This window comes from Carassius carassius, chromosome 15, assembly GCF_963082965.1.
Source record: "Carassius carassius chromosome 15, fCarCar2.1, whole genome shotgun sequence".
Classification (NCBI taxonomy): domain Eukaryota; kingdom Metazoa; phylum Chordata; class Actinopteri; order Cypriniformes; family Cyprinidae; genus Carassius; species Carassius carassius.
Genome location: NC_081769.1, coordinates 29,921,453 through 29,946,892, shown reverse-complemented (window position 1 = coordinate 29,946,892; position 25,440 = coordinate 29,921,453). Strand labels below are relative to the sequence as shown.

The 25,440-nt window shown below is 36.2% G+C and overlaps 1 protein-coding gene across 8 annotated transcripts in view; it reads left to right on the top strand.

Moving 5' to 3' along the window:
- Positions 1–25,440, top strand: part of LOC132158833 (rho GTPase-activating protein 33-like) — a 65,915-nt gene that overhangs the window by 5,674 nt on the left and 34,801 nt on the right. For 6 of the 8 annotated variants that reach the window (XM_059568428.1, XM_059568422.1, XM_059568424.1 and 3 more), the window contains exon 2: positions 17,187–17,255. The exons of 1 other annotated variant lie outside the window; for it this stretch is intronic. Coding sequence is in view for 5 of the 7 variants with exons in the window: in XM_059568422.1 (XP_059424405.1) it covers positions 17,187–17,255 (69 nt within the window). In the remaining 2 variants the exon portion in view is untranslated. The remainder of the gene's footprint in view (positions 1–17,186; positions 17,256–25,440) is intronic. One more of the 8 variants, XM_059568426.1, reaches the window with a different exon arrangement.

Below are 25,440 nucleotides of genomic sequence, written 5' to 3'. Positions count from 1 at the left end.
GCATCCTGGCCAAATTCGCCCATTGGCCTCTGACCATCATGGCCTCCTAACCATCCCCATGTCTACTGATTGGCTTCATCACTCTGTCTCTTCTCCACCAATAAGCTGGTGTTTGGTGGGTGTTCTGGTGCAATATGGCTGCCGTCTCATCATCCAGGTGGATGCAGTACACTTGTTGTGGTTGAGGAGATTCCCCCCTTCTATGTAAAGCGCTCTGAGTGCCCAGAAAACCGCTATATAAATGTAAGGAATTATTATTATTATAAAAAATATAAGAAGCTATAGCAATATAAATGACAAGCCAAACGAATTCATTTAGGTTAAAACTAGGGCTGCACAATAAATCACATGCGATATTTAATGCACATCTGGTCAGTAATGAGCGGTAAATCTCCATAACCTGCGCACTTTCACATGGAGCAGCATTAACTACACAGAGCCATTGTTCACTGGCAAGATTTTCAGTGAACAACAGCTCTGTAGTTAATGCTGCTCTATGTGAAAGCACACAGGTGATGGAGATTTACAGCTGAATCGCATGCAGCCCTAGTTAAAATGAAACCGAAACCAATGTTGGGTCTCTCATTCGACACAAAATCAAATGTTTCTGTATTCGCTATATTTGAATGCCGAATTGTTATTTGTGTAGGCTACTTAACTCACATTCCAATATCCACATAAAACAAAATGTTTGGCGGTACAGTGATAACACTTAACGGCACAGATTTTACTAGCCTACATATCTAAACTGAGCAATGTGTGTTTTTTCCAAATGTTTGACTGACTGTATTTTATGATGATAATGAACCAACTACATTGTCAAGGTAGCAAAGCTCAACTGTGTGCATGCATGCGGCACCAACGCAATCACTTGAAATTTTCCCTTCTAACAGTGGAAGCAACTACTCCTTTTAGCAAAAAGATTATCGGAATTGTAAAAGGTTTGTCTTTATTATTCACAATGAAAACAAATTTTTGTGCTTTTCTAATATAAACCTAAAGAAAAATGGTATGCCACCATCAGTCGTCTGGTTTCCTCTTGTGCAGCACAAAAATGAACCGAAATTCTGTTGCACAGTGTTTCGTTAATTTTCTTAATTAAGTAAATTATATATTTCTTGTATTGGCTTATTTATTCGTTTTATATATATATATATATATATATATATATATATATATATATAGCCTAACTTTATTGTGTTTTTCACTGCAGGTGTGTGATGTGATATGAAGAGCATGTGAATCCTCCTCAAGTTCTGTTGTTTGCTGCTTTTTGCACATGCAAAATTAATTACCAGGAAACAAATGTTAGTATTTTTAATGGGTCACAGACACTTAGCTATCCTTTTTAATTTTAATTAAATTCTTATTTTAAATAATCTTGTCTGTTAACGGTTAATAACGGTTAATGAGCGTCGGTTGGTGGTTAGGAAAAATAACCGAAATAAACATCCCTACTTAGGGATTTTCAAATAGTTGTATCTCAGCCAAATATTGTCCTATCCTATATATCAATGGAAATCGTATTTATTTATAACTTTCAGGTGATGCATAGGGTATATCTCAGTTTCAAACAATTGACCCTTGTGACTGGTTTTGTGGTCACATATTTTGAGAATATTTTTTTTTTATTTGTCACAGTATTGTTATTTTTTTCTCCATACAATGGATGCAAATAGTCACAAAAACTATTTAGTTGGCCACATTTATCAGAACACAGTATCAATATATTTAATATCTTCTTCTGTTTTCCACAGAAGAAAGACATACAGGTTTGAAAGGAATTTTCATTTTCGTTGTGATGTTTTTCAGTCTTAAAAAGTAGTCTGTGGTCTTTCAAAAAGCAACAGCCTGCTTGGAACCATAATGCAAGGATGGAAATTTAAACGAGCCCATCAATATGCAAATACAGCCCCACACGGAGACATGAATAGAGCATCACATGCTCATATCCTCAGAGAACATGCTGTTTGCATCAGAGACAGCTGTGTTACGCAACCTGTGCCTCCATCACTCACTGCCACTTGGGCTGCTGCAATTACATAAAGATCTCCTGCATGTTAAAGACTAGAGAGAGGGCAGAGAGAAAGGGCAGGCCAGTATAATGCCTGCCAATCTTCATTTTCATCATTATCTCATCCGTTTCCTGTTTACTGCTCAAGTCGTGTGTCTCTCAGACACTTCCCCAACTGCTCTTTTTCTTCTGGGATGAAAAGGTTGGGCATCCATCTAGTGCATTCTGGGTTTTTTTGTGTGTGTGTTGTTCAGCTGCAGCCCTTTATGTATGTGGTGTATGTGGATTATATATGTGAGGGTTTTATATAAAGGTTAATTTAGTGATTCACTCACAATATGCTGTTGTATTAGTGGCGTATAATGTACTCAGGTGTAGAGCTAATACTAAGGAGATGGTGTTGTGTGATTTAATCCTCAGAGAAAAAGAAATGTTTGTAGTTCATTCAGACTCTTTTAGAGATTCCTTTATGTTTTAGATGTTGAAGTCCTAAATAAATGTACTCACTCTTTTGTTGCTCCAAACCCAATTTTTCTTCTGTGAAACACAACAGGTTACACAGAATGTTTATGCATGTTTTTTTCCATGCAACAAAAGTGTTAGCTAAAATTACATTCACTTTTTACGCTGTTCTTTTATTTACATAGTGGAAATGTGTTAAATTTGCAGTATTTAACCTATTTCCATTCAATTGACTTTTTAATTATAAAATGTTTTGTTTAAAGTCATCTGATCGTCCATTCATTTTGTAATCACTTTTTTTTTTTTGTTTTTTTGTTGTTTTGTTTTTTGGTAGGCCATTTCACTGTGTATGCAATCTGAATAGTTTTAACGCACCCATGAACATCCAGAACAGTGCTTCAATGTGCTTAAATCAGATATGTTGGTAGACATTTTGATGCACTAAACTTTGTTCTGTGGGATTTTATTTTATTTTTTTTTTTATGTAAACTTAACTTGCGTCTAGGGAAAAAAAGGAGAAAAATAACACCACGGAGGACAAAAAAGATCTTACAACTCGGTATACCAAGTTTTGAAGTACCTTTGTGTAAGGGTGGCAAAATGGCAAAAATATATCACAATTTGTTTTTCATGAATGTAACAATTTATTATTCATTTTATCATCTTAGTCTAAGCAGTACAGCCAAACTAATTTCCATATTTAACAAAACAAAGCCTTACAAGACAACAAAATGTAAAATAAAAAAGAACATTTAGTTCAAAGTGGGCAAAGATAAAAATCTTTGTCACTATTTTATCTTTGTAATTAAAATATAAGAACAAAGATACACATTACAAATAAACATAATGAACAAAGATAAAACATAAAACACTATTTACACTGCACTGTGTAATTTATACACTTATTAAAGCAGCTGTATAAAAGTTTTTAAAGGTGGGGTTAGTGATTTCTGATAGCCAATGTTGATATTTCAAATCACCAAACACAAACACGCCCCTATTTTGATAGCTTCGCCCCACACATACGTACGCAACCCAGGCAACGATTATGGAGGAATCTGCTGTGCCAGCTAGTCGAGGGTATGATGAAGTCATCAATAAGTGTATTACTATAGTGTTTTAGTAATGTGTGTTACTATGGTAATACAGATCGAATGTGTTTTGGTAGTACTGTTTTAACTTGCATATATGTGTTTTAACAGTAAGGCTGCAACGATTAATTGAATGTGATTGTCGTGCGCATTTTGTTAGTAAAGTCAGTTCTTTAATCAGGAGTAAATCATTATCACCTGCTTTCAGTGGAGCAGCATTTACTACAAAGAGCCATAGTTCACTGACAAGACGATTTTATTGCACGATTATGAAATAAAAGAAATCGTTCACGATAATGACAGCTGTTTGCGTAGCTTCTCAGTGAATTGTGGCTCTGTGTAATAAATGTTGAGAGCATGTGAAAATACCACAATTAATAAAGTTTTTACTCCAAATTCAATTCATAACGTCAGTCGAGTGTTTAAAATAAATCCTTCTGTGAGATGATGTGACTTCTTACACAGAATAAGGCATGCAACATATTTAATAGTATTCTAAGGAGTGATAACAGCTCTGCATTATAAATATACTTTAAGTTGTGTGTTTATTAGTCATGTTGAATCAATGAAAGCAGTTAAATCTTCTGTTTATTCAGCTGCATTTCCTGGGTTTCTTCTTCGGGGGATATTTGGAGTTTCAGCATGAGAGCGCCCTCTGGCCTTCGGATGGAGATTAACTGCTGATAACAGAACCATGGTTCACTGAAATATATGCATGAAAATCGCAGCTTCTGTTGAATCACGATTTCAATTCCATTTCAATTAATCATGCAGCTTTATTTAACAGCATGTATTAGTTCTGTGAAACAAAGCAAAACCAATGGTACTAGCCTATCAAGAAGAAACGAAGTAGCCTCTGCATCCGGTCACAAGCCTCCCTGCTCCTTCAGTTCTCTCCAGCACTGAAAAGCTGATCTGATATTTACACGGGTCCTACTTCTTGCCTTATCGAAAGCCTTCTTTTGTTCCGCATACGTTTTCCTCTTTTGTTTTTTATCCGCCATCTCTATCTTTGTGTCATCACTCGGCTTACGTCCATCCTGTGCACTGAGCGATCTCTTGTCCCCATCATGAGCAAACACGCCCCTTACTGCTGATTGGCTACGAGTTTGCTTTGGTACTTGGCCCGACACAGTTTAAAACATTTTAAAAAAAATACATACCCCAACTTTATGTCAAGAGCAGTGAGTGATTTTTCTCTTTGTGGTGGAATTGCACACCCCTAGTTCTGTGTGAGGAATTGACCAAAATTCCTTAACCACTGAAAATGTTCCCGGTAGGGTTGCTGCAGTAGACTGTGTTGACGGTTTTAACGGTGTGAAGCCGCAACACTTATGTCACTTGCCTACCATGGCACCGCCCCCACCGTTGTTTATTTGTTTGTTTTTGTTTTTTATATAGTAATCAAAATCATTTAGTTCAGTTAGAGAACAGACACTGCAGACTACAGACTATAACTGAATGCGGCTGCTCAATGCATCATGCCGAGAGTCGCATGTGGAGAAGCTGACAGGAGTGAGGTGAGACCGACAGATTTTCAAAACGACATGCAAAAGCGCCTGTTTTAAAAAATATTTAGGATTTTTAAAAGCCTGTTGAGTTCTGCCAATTATCTAAGGTGATATTGGAATTTTTTAGACATAAATTTCTTATTTATTTGGTTCCACAGGGTTTGCTGATTTGTTAATTTTTTTTTATCAAATATGCCATGTCTCCAAGCTCTTTTGTTCATTTTGTTAATAAAAGCTCTAAGTTCTACGTTGTATTGCCGAATTGGCGCTAATTTAAAAGTGAGAGTAAAATGCGCACAGTGCTTTTAAACTATTTAAAAGAGAAGAAAAGAGGGAAAACTCAAACTGACTAAAAACAAACCACTGCTTGACACCAAATTTTCGCTAATTTGAAATTGAAATTTTACAAAAGGGAGGAAAAGGGTGGAAGTTACCCCCCCCCCCCACTCAAGGTGATACCAGTATTACTGGTGTTGTCACACGTCGATTAACCGGTGAGAACATTTCCTCACTGTTACAACCCTATTTCCTGGCCAGCTGCTTTTATTGTGTGAAAAAGAACAGCGTGAACATTCTGCTAAAAATCTCTTTTTATGTTTCACAGAAGTTTGGTTTTGAATAACAGAACTGACATTCTTTGAACTGTTCCTTTAAGATTTGGGGTGTTTTAAAAGGGAGAACTAATATTTCATACACATCCATTATTGAACCCTGTAGCAGCCCTACAGTTATCTTGAATCATCAAAATGAGCAACTAATGGGCATTTGTGCGGCATATTCGTCTCTGCTTCAGTTCCTGTCCAAACATGACAGTGATGTTGTAGATTGGTAGCTTTTGTATTTCTGTTGTGTTTTAAATTGCTCTCGACTCCGGTCAGTGTCTGGGCTTTAAGCTCAAACAAAACTTCAGATCTTCACAAAGGAACAAAGCGAACTCAGCGTTTGAAATGGTTCTTGTGTGATAATGTTTAAGATGTACTGGAGTTCTGCAGGGCTTTTTAGTGTTTCACAGATTTGTATCAAACTTTCTTCTAAAGCCTAATGCAGTTTTAAGAGCAAATACTATGCTCCATGACTATAAATGACAAACAAATACTATGCTCCATGACTATAAATGACAAAGATGTGGTAAAGTTGTACAGCTGATGACTAGAGAGAAGACTTGCATAAAATTGCCTGAAGTTTTGCAATTATGCAGTTTTTACTAAAATGTTCACATCTGAAAATAGAACCCAACCATGCATAATCTTAGGTTTTCAGTAGGGATGTCCAGATCCGATCACGTGATCGGAAATCGGGCCCGATCGCGTGGTTTCAGACTCGATCGGAATCGGACATTACCTCCCGATCAGGACTCGGATATATATATATTCTCATAAATTTTTAACACATCTTTTGTTATGCGGTGGCACAGAGTTAGACCCTTTTGACTCAACACAGAAACAGCAACGCGTGTGGCATGACATCACTTTGTTTTCAAGAGCTGGTGTGAATAAATATAGATTCAAAGTCAAAGAGACATGATAGTTTGCGCATGACCTGATATTTCATTCGGACCCAGGATACAGCAAGATGAACATCACAGAGCGCTAAACTCTCATGCAGTGTGTGTTTCATTCATACTCGAAGCCGGAGCGCGCTCTCGCGCTGATATCAGGATATTCCTAATATGGACAAAAGCGTCCAGCTATGCTGTGGTGTGCACAGGAAAACAGAAACTTATGCAAACACAAAGACATTAATATACAATCACGACAATAAATTGTTCTTCAAGTCATCTCCAGCAGGTGATAAATAAAGTATGAACAATGCAGTGCTGATTGACATAGTATTTATTACAGTATAGAAACTATTCTGCATTATTATGTGATAAACAGTGTTTGTAGTATATAAACAAATCATTATTATTTGTTATTGTCCAGCATTTATAGATTTCTAAGCCAATTAAAAGCTAGAAATTAGAGAAAAAATAAAGTTGCCTATACTACCAGTCAGAAGTTTTTGAACAGTAAGCTTGTTAAGGGTTTTTTTTTTTTTTTTTTTTTAAGAAGTCCCTTCTATTCACCAAGCCTGCATTTATTTGATCGAAAGTACAGCAAAACAGTAAGATTTTTAAATATTTTTACTAGCCTATTTAAAATAGCTGTTTTATATTTGAATATATTTCAAAATGTAATTTATTGAAGATCCTGGATCTGTTTTTTCGCTCTTCTTAATTCTTTTTTTATGTATTATAGAAGTATCGGATCGGGACTCGGTATCGGCAGATACTCAAAATCAAATGACTCGGACTCAAGGACAAAAAAACCTGATCGGGACATCCCTAGTTTTCAGTAGATTGTGGAAATGACATGATGGGGAACTTAATACTAACAACTGACCAAGTGGACACAATTATTGACCAATGCAAGTGATCTAAATATGGCCAAAAAAATAAAGGTTTGGTTCAAGATGTTTTGTAGTTGTTGTAGTTATAAGACAAAAACACAGCATTTTCATAGTTTCTGACATTAATGCACTTATTAATAAAATGTTCATATAACCTTTTGACAATTGGCAATCTAGAGAAATGTTTATGGCTGGTTTATATGCTACAAACATTATTCTTGTTGGCACTAGGTTCAATTCCAGTTAAAGTCTTTATTTATTATTAATTGTTTACAGATAATAGATCAATAAATATCAAGATGAAATCCCTTTTATAATATGAATTTTTAGTTAATTAAGTGGTACAATACAGGTTTTAAAATATAGGCTGTTGTAGATATTCTGTGGTATTACATATTTCATGACCTGTTCCTGAGCAGACGCAGCTTTGCCAGTGACCTCTTTCCCAGGCTTCAATATGAGCTCCAATGGCTCTTGGCACTGATGCCCCTGGGGCAAATGACACAGAGTCACAGTTCAACCACGAGAGTCATTCTGCACTGTCAGCCCACATTTCTCACAGACTGTCTGTGCGTCTCATTCTTGCACATCTTTAGATTTTCTTACTGAATCTCATAGATTATTTTTAGGGATAAGACCTCGTTCACCCTGTCATTAAGAATAATGTTGTGAGAGAGAATTTTGTATCTGGTGCTTATCAGTCTGTGCTGTATTGCTCCTGCTTCGTAGGTTTGTTGACAATGTGTGTTTTAATGCTTTCTTAAACAATGGCTTTTCTGTGATGTTTTAAAATATTGAATATTAAAAAGTGTAAATAAGCCCAAAATTAGCATTATTTTACTTTTCTTCCTTCAGAAACCATTCTAATATGTTTATTTGCTGCTCAACAAATATTTCTGATTAGTATTAATGTTGAAAAATTAGTGCTTCATAATATTTTTTGTGGAAACTGTCTGTGACACTTTGATGAACAGAAAGTTCAAAAGTATGATATTTATTTGAAAAAGTAATATTTTGTAACATGATGTTTTTATTGGCACTATTAACTAGGCTTAAAGTACTCCGGCACCGTGCAGGATTTCCGGCGTGCAGCGTCTGGTTGCGGAAAAAATAATCCTACATTAAAAAAAAAATCATGTTGATTGCGGTATGAGAGGAGCAGCTTTCAGAATGTTTTTCTCTAATAAATACGAGACGTGCATAATAGTATCCAATTGCAGAGTCGCAGCCCTGATAAATGGAGAAGTGCGACAAAAAGCTGCAAAGCGCAATGGTCAAAGATGTCCATCTAGCACATATTTACATAGAAAAGCTAATTGTAAAGCAGCGGAGCTTTGTAAACCGCTCAATCATTTCATCTCCATAAGAACCATATGATTGCCAAAACATATTTACAGGGATTTTTGAAATGGTGTGAATTTTTTTGTTTTTTTGGTCAAGAAAACTTTTAAGATGTTGGCAGGACTAGTACACATCTGAAATACTGGTCTGAAACTGGTCCAGCAAAGAAAATCCTTATTGTTTAGCCTGTATGTGGAAGCGTCTTCTCTTTCTCAGCTCATGTAAACTCTCTTCTCTGTGGTGGTATGTTGCATTTGCTTTGGTGGGTTTATGTTGTGGCTCAGACTTTCTTCACACTGCTCAGAACTGAATTTAATGTATGTGAGGTCTGTGTGTTTAACACACAAAGGAAATTGTGAGGTTTTTTGTCTTTTCAGACAGCCTATGGACTTTAGAGTCTGTTTCAACAAAAAAGGTTCAGCCTCCAAGCTTCCTATCATGTCATAGCTGTACATTTGCTTCGGCGTTCAGCATAGAGCGGTTATGCATTCCTCGCTACACTTCATTTATCTGTGTTTTATTCTGAATGAATGAAGTCGCAGGTCCTGTAAAAGCAGCTTCTTTGAACTTGTGCCAACACAAATGGCCCTTGCCCACCCCCACCGTTACTACATACATGCCATACATCAGCATGTAGCGCTCTGTGGATGCTAACATGCTAACTTGTGTGTGTAATGATGTTTAACAACCTTAGATTCATTTCACACAGTTAATAATAATTCACCCAAATATAACAATTGTCATGTGCTCACTCTTGTCATTTCAACCCTGTATTATTTTCTGTCTATTTTTCTTTAAAACACAAAAGGAGAAACAAGGCTGAATAAGTGAACTTATGAGCTTCTTGTTTCCATAAAATGAAAGTGGATGTTGATATGTACTGCCGAGATCTTTATTAAAAAAAATTAATTCTAATTTAAAATGACAATTTAATATGAAAAAATACTATATGGGGTTGAAAAGAGATGACAGTATGTTTTGAATGACCTATTCCCTTAGTTTGACATTTGTAGCATTTAATTGGAATAATAGTCTCTGTCTCTGGTTTTTCAGTAAATAGTAAAGAAAGACATTTATAATGACTAATTCATATAATACATCATATCAAATCCAAACTTTAGGACAATAATCATGGGATTTAATTGCATTTATTTTAATCTGTTGACAACTCTCATGCTTTTACATTCTGCTTTGTCCGAGTTTCACTGTGTTTCATTTCATCATTGCCACTTATTCACTCAAATATGCTCATGCAAACAGACAAACGCTTTGTCTAACTGCAGAGACTTCTTCTCTCCCAGGCTCTCTCCATCATTTCCTCATTTTTTTGTCGTCTTTTCTTCCTCCGACTCTCACGTGGCCCCAGCTGGGATGCAGAGAGAGTGTTTAGTATGCCAGCCGCGCTTCTGAGTCTTCCTGATTCTCCATAGAAAGAGGGACAGAACGTGAGAAGGGGGCTTACAGCGCCACAGTGGACTGTGGGAGCAGAGTTTCTAAGAATCCGCTCCAGGAATGTCCATGATTCATTTGACCTTACTTATACCCAATCCCCAGTTGTCCCTTGTCATCCTGGGCACATGAGTTCTGCCCCGTGCTAGAATCTGAGGGGAGTGTAGATGGAGGTTTGGGAACAGTTGCTTCCCCGAGTGAGCATTTAGGGACAGACGTGGATAGCAGTAGATCTATGAATGAGGTCCTTTAGAGTGCTGGGGGTTGGGTGGGATCTTTAAGAAGGGACAAAGGAAGGAGTAGGGGGGTCCAGGGGGCCTTAGAAAACATGGGTGAATGGGAAGCCCAAGGCTGCTTTGTTCTGAGATTGAAGGTCCGTTGGGGAGAGTCGAACACAACAGAAATTTACAGGACCACATGAGGTGAGGGATAGAGAGGAAGTTCCTTACAGCATGGCAGAAATGAAAGGCAAGAAGGGAACCTTCAGAAGTGCTTCTCAACTGGTGGGTCACGACCCAAAAATGAGACACTGGTCTGTGGTGAATTGGCTTAATGATGTACTTAATAGATTTGGCTGCTTTTAGCCTTACCCTGGAGTCTGTTCACCCTCTGCCTAAGCTTATACCTTGCTAGACACATTTGTGCATCCTTTTCCAAATTCACCTAGTTCACTTTTCCACTGAAAGTACATAAAATAAAAAAATACAGTAGTGTTCCTATGGCACCATCACAATCCCATGATGTTCTTTAGAATTCCATGTAAATGTTACCATATGTAAATATATTTTAGAGCCATGCCGTCTGATACCATCACTTTACTATAGTATCACACAGTGCATCTTTGCAAGATAAGTGTCCCCATCAGACCATTACATCTGGCTGGAATATGCTTGCTTGGGCTTTTTCTGAATTGGCATCCACAAACTGTGCATATAATCAGGCTTTTAATGGTCTTTGGAAAAAGCTGCTTAGTGTTAGAGATTTGGAGGTGGGGTTTTGGGGTGGCGACTCTCCAAGACAATTGACAATAGCCTGTATAGCCTGTATAGCTTGTATAGCTTGAGTGACTTAATGGCTGCTGTCCTTTTGTATTGTTTTGAGGTCAGATCCAGGACACCTACTGTGAGCAACAGCAACCAAAAAACAATGATCGTAATGGCCAGTTCCAGTTTGATGACATCTAAGTGTTGTGTTTTCCAGTCATTAGTTCTGTTAGCACTGTCAACTTCTCTAAACTTACCTGCTGCGTGTCTTTAATCAGAGCCTGTAGGGAGAGAATCGATGTGGATCAAAGGTAGTGGTTTAAAAATGTAGCAAGCTAAAATGATCTGATGAAAATGGAATGCATTTTTAAAATGAATAATCAACTAACTGTATTTTCAAAATTTAAATTCTATTTGAATAGGGCTGTTTGCTTATTTGTGACCTTCAGATGATTTTATTTTCCCATAACTTCCAAACTGAATTTAAAATGTGAAGTAAAATACTGTACATTTTTACACAATTGAGTTAGGAATAATGATATTTAATCATATCAATTTATATGCATCAATACATAGTATAGCTATATACTATATAGACTGTGACTTCTGTGAACATTAATGAATAATGATGCATTTTAACCTTTAGGTTGATTTCAATTGTTATGAATTGATTCATTTAAACAGACAGATTAATTGCAATGACTCAAACTTCTATAGAAAAAAAATTATAAAGAATAAAGTGAATTAAAATCACAAAAGATTCATGATGTTGTTTAATTGAGTTTGAGATCAGTAACATTTTTGAATATGTTTTTGAAGAAAGTCTCTTATGCTCACTGGGGCTGAAAAAAAACAATAATATTGTTCAGTATTATTACAATTTTAAATAATAGTTTTTTTATTTTAATATATATAACAAAATAAATTCCTGTGACGCAAAACTAAGTTCTATGTTACATGATCAATCTAATATGTTGATTTGCTGCTCACAAAACTTTTAATTGTATCAATGTTGAAAGTGTATTTGGAATAAATAGCTTTGGTAAAAATGTCTTTACTTTCAGTTTTAATCAATTAAATGAATCCTTGCTAAAAAAAAAACTTACTGACCTCCGACTTTTGAATTATAGTGTGTATATATATATATATATATATATATATATATATATATATATATATGTGTTGAAAATATAGGAAATATATAATATATCAACACCGCCCCAATCGTGAATCAGACCAAAATAACTGAATCAAATTAAACTTTAAAATGATTCATTTTCATTATCATTATCAGAGCAAATATTTACACTGCTGCTCTCAAGGTCAAATGGCACAGTAGTGTTTAGTATATATATATATATATATATATATATATATATATATATATATATATATATATATATATATATATGTATATGTATATATATATATATATATATATATATATATATATATATGTATATGTATGTATGTATGTGTGTGTGTGTGTGTGCGCGCAGCAGAACCACTCATGATCTGAGAGACAGCAGAAAAAAAGTAACAATAAGTGTGTGTGTGTGTGTGTGTGTGTGTGTGTGTGACCTATTTTATCCAGCACACCTACAGGCAGACTTCACGGCAGGCGTGTGCTCTGTTGGACGAGGTTAGTTTAGGCAGGAACACCTAAAACACTGTGTGACACCTACACAAACATAGCCCACTGTTCGTTTGAATATTTCTTTCTCTACATCCTTCCTGGTTTCTTTATTTAACAAACATTTGGTTTCACCCTACACACACACACTCGCCGAGCCTTTCTTCATGGCCAAAACCAGCGCTGTTACTATAGAGACGCTGCCCACATGATGGTACGGACTTTGACAGCACGACTTCTCTATAATAAGCCTCTCTCACTCTTCTCCATATCAGCACAATTCAGCCGCGTTCAAACGACAGCTGACAGTGTTACTATGGTGACCCACATGTAAAAATTTACTTGTTATATACTAAACTGGTAGTGCAATTGTATTTGAATAGCATGAGGTAATGCATGTTTTTGAATAAAACACTTTACAAATAAAGGTTTGCTAATTTAGTTTCTGTTACAGAATGTTGTAACAGTCAAGTAAAATTGCTGTGCATATACTGAAATTTCTTTTTCTCAGAATTTTAGTTTATCTAGCAAGATATTTGTTTTTCCTTTTATTTAAAATTTTTTACTATGCATTTTATAGCAGCATGGGTGGATTACTAAAGATTTAATTATTTTTTTTATGTTTGAATGTTTGAATGTGTTTTTATTTTTATTTTATTTTTTATTTTTTTAATGTTTTTGAAGTAATGTTTGACTATAAAAATAATACTGACCTCAGACTTGTGAATGGTAATATATACCTGAAAAATGGGTCAACCAGCCCTAATCATGATTCAGGTCAAAATAACGGAATATATATGAACTGAAATCCTATTTAATCTTCTTCTCCTTCTCCTCCTTTTTCAACTTTCTTTCAACTCAAATTTTAAAATGTATCTCCTCCTAGCTAGAACCACCAAACTCGGGTCAGACCTTCAGACTGGTCTGTCTCGTGTTGCTTTATCTTTTCTAACTGATCCGGCTTACAGTTTTCGTAAACCAGACTATCAAAACCACCTAAAATCCCATAGACTTTCATTGAGGGGGTGCAAACCTAATACAATAAGCCTTATGATGTTTTTTTAGCTGTCTACTGCCAAAGCAAAGCTTAAACTCCCTACTGAGAAGCTGATCGGTTGCTTTGGTTGGTCTCCCAAGCTGGTGGTTTTTAAGTGGTTTTGGCCAGTCACGCTGGTCTTAGCTGGTTTTTAGCTGTTTTTTTACTGAATCAACTGGGTTTTGCTGGATTAGCATATAAACATGCCAACAACATGCTAGTAATTTGCTAATCAGGCTAGAAACATGCTTTTAACATGGTTTTAAAGTGGTTTTGGCTACTGTAACACTTGTCTTAGCTGGTTTTAGCAGTTTTTTACAGAATCAACTGGTTTTAGCTGGATTAGCATAGAAATAGTAATTTTCTAATCAGGCTAGAAACAGGCTATAAACATGGTTTTACACTGTTGGTCACGCAGTTTTTTTACTGAATCAACCTGTTTTAGCTGGTTTTAGACTACCATCACACTTGGTAGACATGCTGGGAACATGCTAGTCACCTGCTAATCGTGTTATCAACATGCTAGTCATACTAGCAACATGCAAATCACTTTCTAAATATGCCATTAACATGTTATTCACTTGCTAATCATGCTAATAACATGTTAGTCACTTGCTAATCATGGTAATAACATGCAAGTCACTTGTTAACCATGCTAACAATATGCTAGTAACTTTGCTAGTCACGCTAAAAACATGCTAGTCATGTTAGCAACATGCTAATCACTTGTTGATCATGCTAACAATATCATGTTAATCATGTTAACAACATGCTAGTAACTTTGCTAACCATGCTAATAACATGCTAGTAGCTTTGCTAATCATGATAACAACATGCTAGTCACTTGCTAATAATGCTAACAACATGCTAATCACTTGTCAATCATGCTAACAACATGCTAGTCACTTGCTAATCACTTGCTAATAGGGATGGGACGATAACCGGTTTTATTGATAACCGTGATAAAATGTGCTGAAGGTTAGTAATATCGTTTAAAAATGAATTATCATTAAAACCGTGTTTGATTATCGCGGTTTTAATAACTCACTATTAAATCATGTCCAGCCAGCAACAGTCTGACGCAAGCGCAGCGCACAATGTTTTTTTTGTTTTTTTTTCGAGAAGGAATGGCGAAAGTCAGTGACTTTTCTATGCTTTTCTATGCTTCTACACTTTTCATTGTAAGGAAGGAAATGCCACAGAATTAAATCTTTCTTAAAATTAAGTGCATAGAGTTGCTTGTTTTATTAGTTGTTTGTTGATTATTAAATATAAAACTTGCTGAAATGTTTTCAGTGTGAGCATCAACTATTTTTGAACACTTTCATCTCGTTTCAACAAAACCGTGATAATATTGATAATCGTGATAATTTTAGTCACTATAATCGTGATATTAAATTTTCATACCGTCCCATCCCTACTTGCTAATCATGCTAATTACATGCCAGTCACCTGGTAAACATGATAACAACATGCTAGTCACTTGTTAATCATGCTACAGACATGTTAGTCACTTGCTAATCATGATAATTACATGTTAGTCACTTTGTTAGTCATGCTGGGAACATGCTAGTGACATACTAGCTTCAAAGTTTCTGGCTAGGCTTTTTCAAGCCAACTTAAAGTTTGACCACAAACTTTACTATCTAGTTTACCCTTGCTACTTATGACAACTCTGTTGTTGTTGTTTTTTATTTTCAAAAATAATTTTTTTAATTATTATTTTGGTAACACTTTAGTATAGGGTCCAATTCACAACTAGTTGCTTATTAGTATGTCTATTATTAACATATTGGCTGTTTATTAGTGCTTATAAAGTACATATAATGCATGACATCCATAATCCTACCCAATACCCTAAACTTAACAACTACCTTATAAAATATTAATAAGCAGCAAATAAGGAGTTAACTGAGGCAAAAGTCATAGTTAATGGTTAGTTAATAGTGAGAATTGGACCCTAAAATAAAGTGTGACCATTATGTTTTTTATATTTAAGATATTGACAGATTCTAAGGATTTCTGCTTTATTGATAATTGCATTTTAGCTTCTTGTACAAATCTTTTAAATTGTCCTTTTGAAGTCTTAATGCTTTATAATATCTAGATCTATATCTAGATCTTTATCTATATTTAGATAGATATAGATAGTTAGATAGATAGACATATATATATATCTATATATATATCTATCTATCTATCTATCTATCTATATGTATATGTTTGTGTATGTATATCATTTTTTTTATATGTTTGTGAATTTTAAGTAATACATAAAATAAATAAAATTGTTTGTTTAACTAGATAGATTCAAATCTATGACCTGAATTTGCTCAAAACAACCGCATTAACACACAAGTAACATGTTGAATCAGCATTACTGCAAGAAGCACTATGGCATTATTCAGATAAACGAATGCCATCTGTGGTTAGTTTTCTCTTTCAGTAAACCTAATGTCATAACGGAGCTCATGTTTAAAGATTTTCTTGCTGAGAAAGTTAGTTAAATGATATAGAGAAATAAGTTTTTTTTAATTCAATAAAGCATGTGGATTATGTAGAACGGATCAGCGTGCTTGCAGTGCCCAAGCGTTCATGTTTTGTGTACTTAAGTAGGCTTTTGGCCTTAAAGTCTTTGTTAACTGGCTGAACTTGGCACAACTCTCACACGGGCCGAAAAATACTTCTTACAAAAAAACATTTCATTCCTACATCACTCGTTGCCATGGCTGCAGAATACTCCCCATACCAGAGAATTCCTGCCTGGAGGACTCATGGATCCTTTGCGTTTGTTTACTGCCGTCTGCAGTTCAGCTCTACATGAGACTGACCTTGTAAAGCACAAGGCATTTCACATCATTACAGGAGTTCATTTACATGTTAATTAAAGACATACTCTTAAAATCTTCCATGCACTGCTTTCATTTCTCTCGCTGGCCAGACAAAACATATAAATGTCAGGATGGTTAAATTATTGTGGTACTAAAATCCAGTTTTAAACAACAAAAGATAGCTAGAACCTCAGCTTGAGGTGAATAAATCTGTATCGAAAAGCTAAATATGAGTAAAACAAGTTTCCACTAGTTGCACATGGAGCTGATGCAATATTTATTTCCATATAAGCAATTCTCACTGTTCTTGCTGTTATCATGCTGGCTCATTCATGCATTTTCATAATCCACAGTATTTGGGTTATGGCAGCTTCTTGTGTGTTTGAGATTATAGTGCAGACTCATGGCTGACATTAAATGGCCTTTATTCTCCTTTTCTGTGTCAAGTGGCAGGACCCCAGTGGGTTCGGAAATGCACCATGTTTGTGAGAACGATGAGCCTGGCAGACGTGTCCGGTAAGTGCCGCTCCGCAGCCAAAAGCACTTCACACTTCGGATGGGATCAACTCTGACTCCATTTATACAGTTATGAACTGAGCGAGAGGAACAGTAAACTGATAAAATCATTAAGATGATTCAGATACATTTGGCAAATTGCAGGGTTTGAACCCATCCTCTTAACTGTGCATGCTGCTTTCGCCTTCTTGGGTCTCATTCACTCATAAATGTGATTTTTTTTTTTTACCGTCATTTGTTAATCAATCCAGTTTATTCTAAATGAGGAAGGGCGTGTCTTCTTAAAGTTATTTGCATATTACACACCTATGTCCAGATAAGGGCTTTCATACAACCTCTCCTATATTTGTCAGTCTCTGCATGTACTTTTTGTCCGTTTCGTATCCAATTTCAAAACTAGTTGAAATGCAAAATATTTTTTTTTTTATATAGTCCTAGATAACATTATCGGCTTCATTAATGCAGAACTCCTTCTGATTTTAACTGTTCTAACTTTTGTTGCTTTGAAATTAGTAGGGTCATTTAGTTACTTGTTATAATAAAAGTGATTCTACAATAAGTCTAATTGAACTTGGTTTCATGTATTATATTATATTATATTATAAGAAATTGACTAACTAATTGATCCTACATCAGTGCCAATAGCCTTGTGGACAGCGCACCGACGTATAGTGCCATTGCGCTACAGGCTTGAATCCCCACTGGAGGACCTTTCCCGATCCTGCCCCGATCTCTCTCCCACTTCACTTCCTGCCAGTTCTGATCTGTCCTATTATAATGAAAGTCGAAAATGGCAAAAATAAACCTTAAAAAAAAAATAAGTGAACCTACAATAAGTTTCTTTTCAAAGCTACGAAAGTTCTGTAATGAGTTTTATTGTGAATTTCAAATAAATTTAAGTGATAAATGTAACTTTTATTAATTATAATTCCCACAATAAACCGGCTTAAACACTGGTTATATGAAAGACATGTTTGTGAATGAGACCCGTGTCTTTTGTTTATGTTCATGTTCCTGATCTGTGTCCCTTTTTTGCCTTTTCTTCTGTATCTTATGCCCCGTTTCCACCGCAGGAACTTTACCCAGGAACTAGGGACTTTGGCCTGGTACTCGGTGTGTTTCCACCGCAGGAACCAGGAACTAAATAAAGTTCCGGGTAAAAAAATGCCCCTCAGAAAGTCCCTGCTGGCGAGGTGGTACTTTTTCAAAGTTCCGGAACTTTCGGGGGCGGGACTTGGCCGCTAAACATCCTGATTGGTTGAGTTCACGCAGCATTGGTGGAGTTCAACCACCATTTAATCGGATCAACATTTTCAAAATATTACTCTTATTGTGTCATGAAATGTAAATTTAAAAGTATTTCGGGCGAGAATGTAGTTGTTTAAAACTCAAATCTGTGGTTTATTTATAAAGACCGCGCCTATTTAAAAATGTGTTTCGCCGATCTCAGAGACGGTCAGCTCGACGCGACCAGCGGGAGCTCAGTGTTCATCTATCCGCCGAGAAGCAGCCTCACCTCGGCTAGAACTTCTGATGTGTGCCGCTGGCTCTGATGTCTCTTTAGTGGTTAAACATAAAATATAATTCAGCTGCTGGGTAAATCTAACAGGTTTTCTTTGGTCTGTATTCAATTTATCTATATGTTAAAATGAAAATAAAAAAGGCAAATCTATATAATATTTAGTTTCATTGTAATGGCTGTATATCCCTGAACTAAGTACATTTATGCAGCTGTTATTATGTTTAAATGAAAACGAAAGGAGGCAGTGGTATTTGATATCCTATTTCGTTTTATTGTAAATATACTGAGAGGAAAATTGCAGTAAAGCGAGTTGAGTTCACGCAGGATTGATTGAGTTCAACCACCATTTATTCGGATCATGTTCAAAATATTACTGTTTTATTGTGTCATGAAATGTAATTTTAAAAGTATTTCAGGCGAGAATGTAGTTGTTTAAAACTCAAATCTGTGGTTTATTTATAAAGACAGCGCCTATTTAAAAATGTGTTTCGCCGATCTCAGAGACGGTCAGCTCCACGCGACCAGCGGGAGCTCAGTGTTCATCTATCCGCCGAGAAGCAGCCTCACCTCGGCTAGAACTTCTGATGTGTGCCGCTGGCTCTGATGTCTCTTTAGTGGTTAAACATAAAATATAATTCGTTTTGGGTAAATCTAACAGGTTATCTTTGGTCTGTATTCAATTTATCTATATGTTAAAATGAAAATAAAAAAGGCAAATCTATATAATATTTCGTTTCATTGTAATGGCTGTATATATACACATATCCCTGAACTAAGTACATTTCTGCAGCTGTTATTATGCTTAAATGAAAACGAAAGGAGGCAGTGGTATTTGATATCCTATTTCGTTTTATTGTAAATATACAGAGAGGAAAATAGTAGCCATGGCCAGCTGACTGAAGTTTCAAGTATATGCTGCTGTTTGCAGATTTACTGGATTTGCGTCGTCGCGGACATCACACTCCCGAGACGAATGCACAAAGTCCGCACTACCGAGGATGCACGTCCAAAATCAGAGTACTTTGTATTGAGAAATGCGCGCAGACCTACGTCACCAGTCTATTTGCCTAATCTTCCCGGTACTTTACACCGCGGTGGAAACGCAGAAAGCAACAGGTCTGGGGGGGGGGAAGTTCCTGGGAAAAAAAGTTCCTGGTACAAATGTTCCGGGTAATTTCGGTGGAAATGCGGCATTACTTCGAATGTCTGTCTGAGTGAGTTAGAAGAGCCCTTGTTTGTGAGTTGTCTATGCTTATCTTCTGGAAAGCTGGTGAAAGGACAGGGAAACTGGACATTGATTATTGGATGACCAAAATAGTCTTTGAGTAGTCCGGTTCTGATGTATGAAAATCCAGGGTCAGATTGGATGCTCGGAACTTGTGTAAACCATTTATTTTAAATGGAGGGATAAGGATATAGTGATCTAATTTTTTAAGTCCCAATGAAACCCAGTTTACTTTCTTAATGCTTTATTGTCTCCCAAAATAGACGGATGCCTACTACTTCTTCAATTTATTAGTCCCATTTTAGATATATTGCACCGATTGTTTTTTTTAATGATGTTTCACTCAGAAATATGACTGATTACAGATAACTGCAAATAGATGCCTGCTAGATCAACACTGAGGATTTTTCATCTTAAGTCATTCAGCCAACATTTTAAATTAAGGATGCACAATTTGGGGTGAAAATCTAGAAAATGTAGTAAAAACATTTGGTTATATTTTGATAAATGGTGCAGCCCTAGTTTAAACTGGGATGTATTTATATTTCTTTATTGAACTACCAGGACACATCTAAATAAGAGAGCCTGAACATCCCTAACATGTCCTAAAGCGAGTGGAGAGATTGGCACAAAAGCTCTGTCATACGAGCAGCCCTTCTCTTCCTACCAACAGCTGAGGAGTTACAGAGCTTTCAGATCGCCACATCAAATATTCAACAGGTGCCTCTGAACGTGAGCTTTTTGTGTGTCTGAGTCGGTAAGAAAGGAAAGATAGACGAGTGTGTGACGAGAGAGTTCATTCTGTTTTTGCTTATGGGACTCTCCAAGGAAAGCCCACCCATCTGCACATATCTGTGGAGGGTCTGACCACAAGAGAACGAACTGACACATCTGAATTGGTGAAGCAATGACGTAGAGAGGTGATGACAACTGAAGTGTGGCTAGTACACAACCTTGTTGACCTCCGTAATTCTGCCTCACGGAATCAACAACAGAAGAAATGTTCAAGAGGAAGAGAATGCTCAAGGTATGAAGCAGTATGAGAGCAAGGACGGTTCAGTATCTGAATGTGGAAATATTTACCTAGTTAGCTTAGGGTTTAATTGGTTAGTTGGGTGATGCATTATAAATTTGAGTGCTTTTATGTTTTTAACATGTAAGATTTGAATCAGCTGTCGAGAGCAGCTTGCTGTGTGTTGTGTCAGAGAAACATAAACCAGTCATGGCGAACATGTATGAGGTTACCTCAAGAGAAATGGCATGGATTGGCCAGCTTTACTGACTGGTTGAGAAGGTTTGGTAGATTAGTGCAATTTATGCCTACTTTATCTTACAGCAGAGAAGAGATGGACGTGGGTGATTTAGCATGTTACCATTCCAGCTTTATCTCAGGTGAACCCATATGCCAGCCGCCAGGTGTGTTGTTTGCTGTAAATCTTACAGCGGGTCCGCCAGGTTTTTGTTTGCATAACATCACTGTGGCCTTGGTTAAAACCAGCTGCGTTTACCGTGGCTACACACACTTAAAGTTTGAAATGTAGTCTTTATTGTGGGTTGAATAAAAGCTTACTGCCTCTTTGGAGATCCAGGCATGTTTTCTTTGGAACTGTTTCACAGCTGGACAAGGCAAGTCTCCTGGTTTCAGCACACAATATGCAATAAAAATTGGGCCAGTGTATTGATTCAAATTAGCTTTCAGCATAGATATTTATCAGTTTGTCTTTGAGCAAGTCATATTTTGATGTTCTTTTAATTTGTTTCAGAGTTTTTTACTGTATTATGCTATATAGATATCGTTCAAAAGTCTGTTGTTGGTAATATTTTAACAAATATTTATAAAACAAGTGTCATGCTCACCAAGACTCCATTAATTTGATCAAAAAATACTGTAAAACTGATAATATTATTACACTTAGGCCATCCTTAAAAATATTTTGGTTTGCAGTAACAGTAATATAAAAAAAAAAGGTCGGTAGGTCGGTCTATATATTTTTTTTTTTCAAGTTTCAATGAAAAAAAAAAAAAAGTAAATTTTTGTGATGGTGATGACGTCGGTATTAATTTAAACAAATTAGCATATCGTGACGTCACTGACTGGGTCTTCAACCCGTGCCTTCGGGCGCATCTTTGCAAACCTCATTTTGATGCAGGCTATATAGACCACAAAAAATTTAAATCTTTGTCAAAAACATGTTTATTGCATGAATTTCAGGTGAGAAAAAAAATGAGGTACTGTTTTACATGCATCCACCGCTACGTATCAATGCAACCTACAAATGAGAGAACGTTTACTTACTTTCTTTGGCTGTCACTTTTGTGAAAAAAATCCTGTTTGATTTGAGTGACGAGTGTTCATTGAATCGATTGTAAAATCGATTTTGCATGTCTAAAGTTTTATACGGCAAATAACACCAAATATAGGTAAATCCACGGACAACAGGCAGGAGGAATGTAAAGATTCAATATATTGGTAAAGACCAATATTTCTGATGATTTATTGGCGTGAAGTTACGTGCAAAATGACAAACAGGAGTGCAACATTTTCGAAAAACAATAAGCAGAGCGGACTGCCATAATGCAAAACATTTACTGCAGGCTTCAACATGGCTGTGTTTACGATTTAAATTTCAACAACAACAAAAAAATCGCATAGGCGATTTTCTTAGGCTATCAAAAAAATTTTTTTTTTTAATATTCGTCGAATTTAAAATAAAAATCCACATTCGAATGCGCATATGAATTTTAGGTGTGCATTAAGGAAGCTGCCTTATGAGCCCCGGTACGTGTTCCATTCCATCTCGCCGCGCACACAGCTGTGTCTACACAACTTTCAAAGGCACACGAGATGTGATGACAATATATGTGTCATTGCATTATAAGGTTATGTTAGCCTATCCAGTTGAAGCCACTTAAAAAAAAAACAAATAATAAATGTGGAGAAGATCTTGTTTACATCAAAACTGAAACCAAGCCGTTCACACAGAACGCATATTTCGCGCATCTCATGTTTTTAAATGAAAAAATGTATCCTGTGTGACTGGTTTTCCGCCCTTTGTATTTATTTAACAATGCATGCATACATGATGCTGTTTTGTTTATAGTTCTTTAAGCAACTTAATTAATAATAATTGGTTCATAAACATTATTTTAAATATGATGTTTTTTTCACAGTCATGTATTCTAATGCTTTGAATAAACATGCAGTAATATTTTGCTCGATGCGCTATCTTGAGCCTCAGAAGAGAAGCAAAAAGCTTTTCTTCACCCTAACTGAAATTATGCATTTAAAATTCGACTACAATTCGAATTTTGATCATATTTAAGTAAAAAATTCGAATTTAGTTTTTTCAGCTATTTTGATAGCCCTAGGTGATTGAAGCCCGAAACTGTATGAGACTGAATACTGGCTGAATTCACATTTCTGTTGTAAAAAGAGAAACATTGTGCAGAAGTATTATTTGCTGTTATGCGTGTTTGTCCGAAGCTGCAGTTGCTGTGTGACGCCTGTTCAAAAAAAAAAAAACCTGGACACGCTCCGAGAAAAGGTCGTTAAAATCATTTTCTTATTTTCGTTTTCGAAACTTGTGTTGGTTGATTCGTACTTGATTCGTGCAATAGATTTTCGAACATAAAGTGACAGTCGACACGGTCACGGTTTTAGACTAGAGAGGAGAAGGGATGGGAAAAGATCTGGGCACAGTTTTTCCAGAACTTTGTGCCAAGTTAAAGCGGTGTCGAGCTGTTTTAATGAATTTTTTTAGATGTATTATGGTGCCCGAACCCGTATGACTTTGAACAGTGACCGCGAACATTTAGTTAAAATGAGTGCTGTCTGTCACTGTCTTTAATCACTTCTGTGTATGAAATGTAAACTGATATTTCCTACTGACACACTACAGCAAAAGATATAAATAACTGGCCTAAACCCCTTTTTTGGGGTGAAAATACTAATGTGCCTAAGACTGTAGGCTACTTTACAAATGACATTGTTGCTACTTTATAAAGAACGAGCTATACAGTCATACACAGAAGTGATTAAAGACAGTGACAGACAGCACTCATTTTAACTAAACGTTCATATGTGTTAAGAGGTGTGATGAGTGGTGAATGCAGCGAAACATTAGAGTAGATGGGAAACCAACTGCTCCCTCTTGACCTTTTGTAAACAGTATTTATGACAAAGAACTGCACAGATATATTCTAACAATCTATCGATAAACACACACCTTGTGTCCTCTGTTTGTATTTGAGTCCGCTCGTGCTGCTCCGCGCGGTCTGGATTAAAGAGCGCGCTGAAAGACAGAGAGAAGACAGATCTGCCACCGTTTTCATATGGCATTTAAGTAGACTGACTCTGAGGCGATTGCAAATTTGTGTACAGTTTATGAAGCCCCACTAAAAAAAGCCTAGCGACGCCCATGCTTCGTGTGTACATTTCGGAGAACCAAGACAAATATTTCAATCGATTGCTCAGGCATTTAAGAGGCACCAAAATGAAGCACCGAAATCTGCGTGCTGATTCAGTTCGGTGCATACCGGTTCAATAGGTACCGGTGCCATATTGGTACCGGGTTTCGGTACCCAACCCTAGGAAACTGTGATACATAGTTTTTGTCAGAATTCTTTGAATAGACAGATCTAAAGAGCAGATTTTCTTAAAATACTTGCTGAATGAAAATATTACTTCAAATCTTACTTTATTTTTTATTTATATTAAGGTAACGGAACAAAAATAGTTTTGACAGTAAATGTTGTCAGTTTTTAAGAAAGACACATGATAGTGTCTACAAATGCTGCTTTTGCTGCAGGAATGTTGACTACCTCAGTAACCCTTGTGTCAGTCAGAGACAGAGAGGGAACGCTGCCTAATAATGAGTGACACACAATCAATGTGACTCTTCAGACAGACCTGTGCACTGCGGTGTAAGTGTGCGATATATTTCCACTGATTTATAGGCGAGACATTGGCAGGCAGCTCTTCTCAGTGTCACTGATTTGGCCGACATCTCTCCTCTGAGATCTCAGCTGATCTTCAAGCCTTGTGTTGTGAGGGCCGAGATATCATCAGATTGAGGAATGTGTGCTCAATCCAAAAAACGACTGGAGAATGTGGGGTTCTGGAAGCAGGTTGGGTCAGAAGATTTGTTTTTTTTTTATGTATCGGGGGCAGGGCTGTTTTTGAAAATGTTTCTTTTTTAATATGACTTTCAATTTCAGTTTCATCTATTTTCAATTCTAAAGTTTTGGCCACCTAAATTATTATTATTATTATTTTTATCTTTAGTTTTAGTGGTTGTTTCTAGATTTACTTTCTCTATTTTTATTTTTTATATATATAATATATATTATAATGATATTTTCTTGTGTAAAATACTATGCATATTTTATTACACAAGATCATTTTTTTCAGTACAGTTTCTGTGTCTTTATGTCTTAGT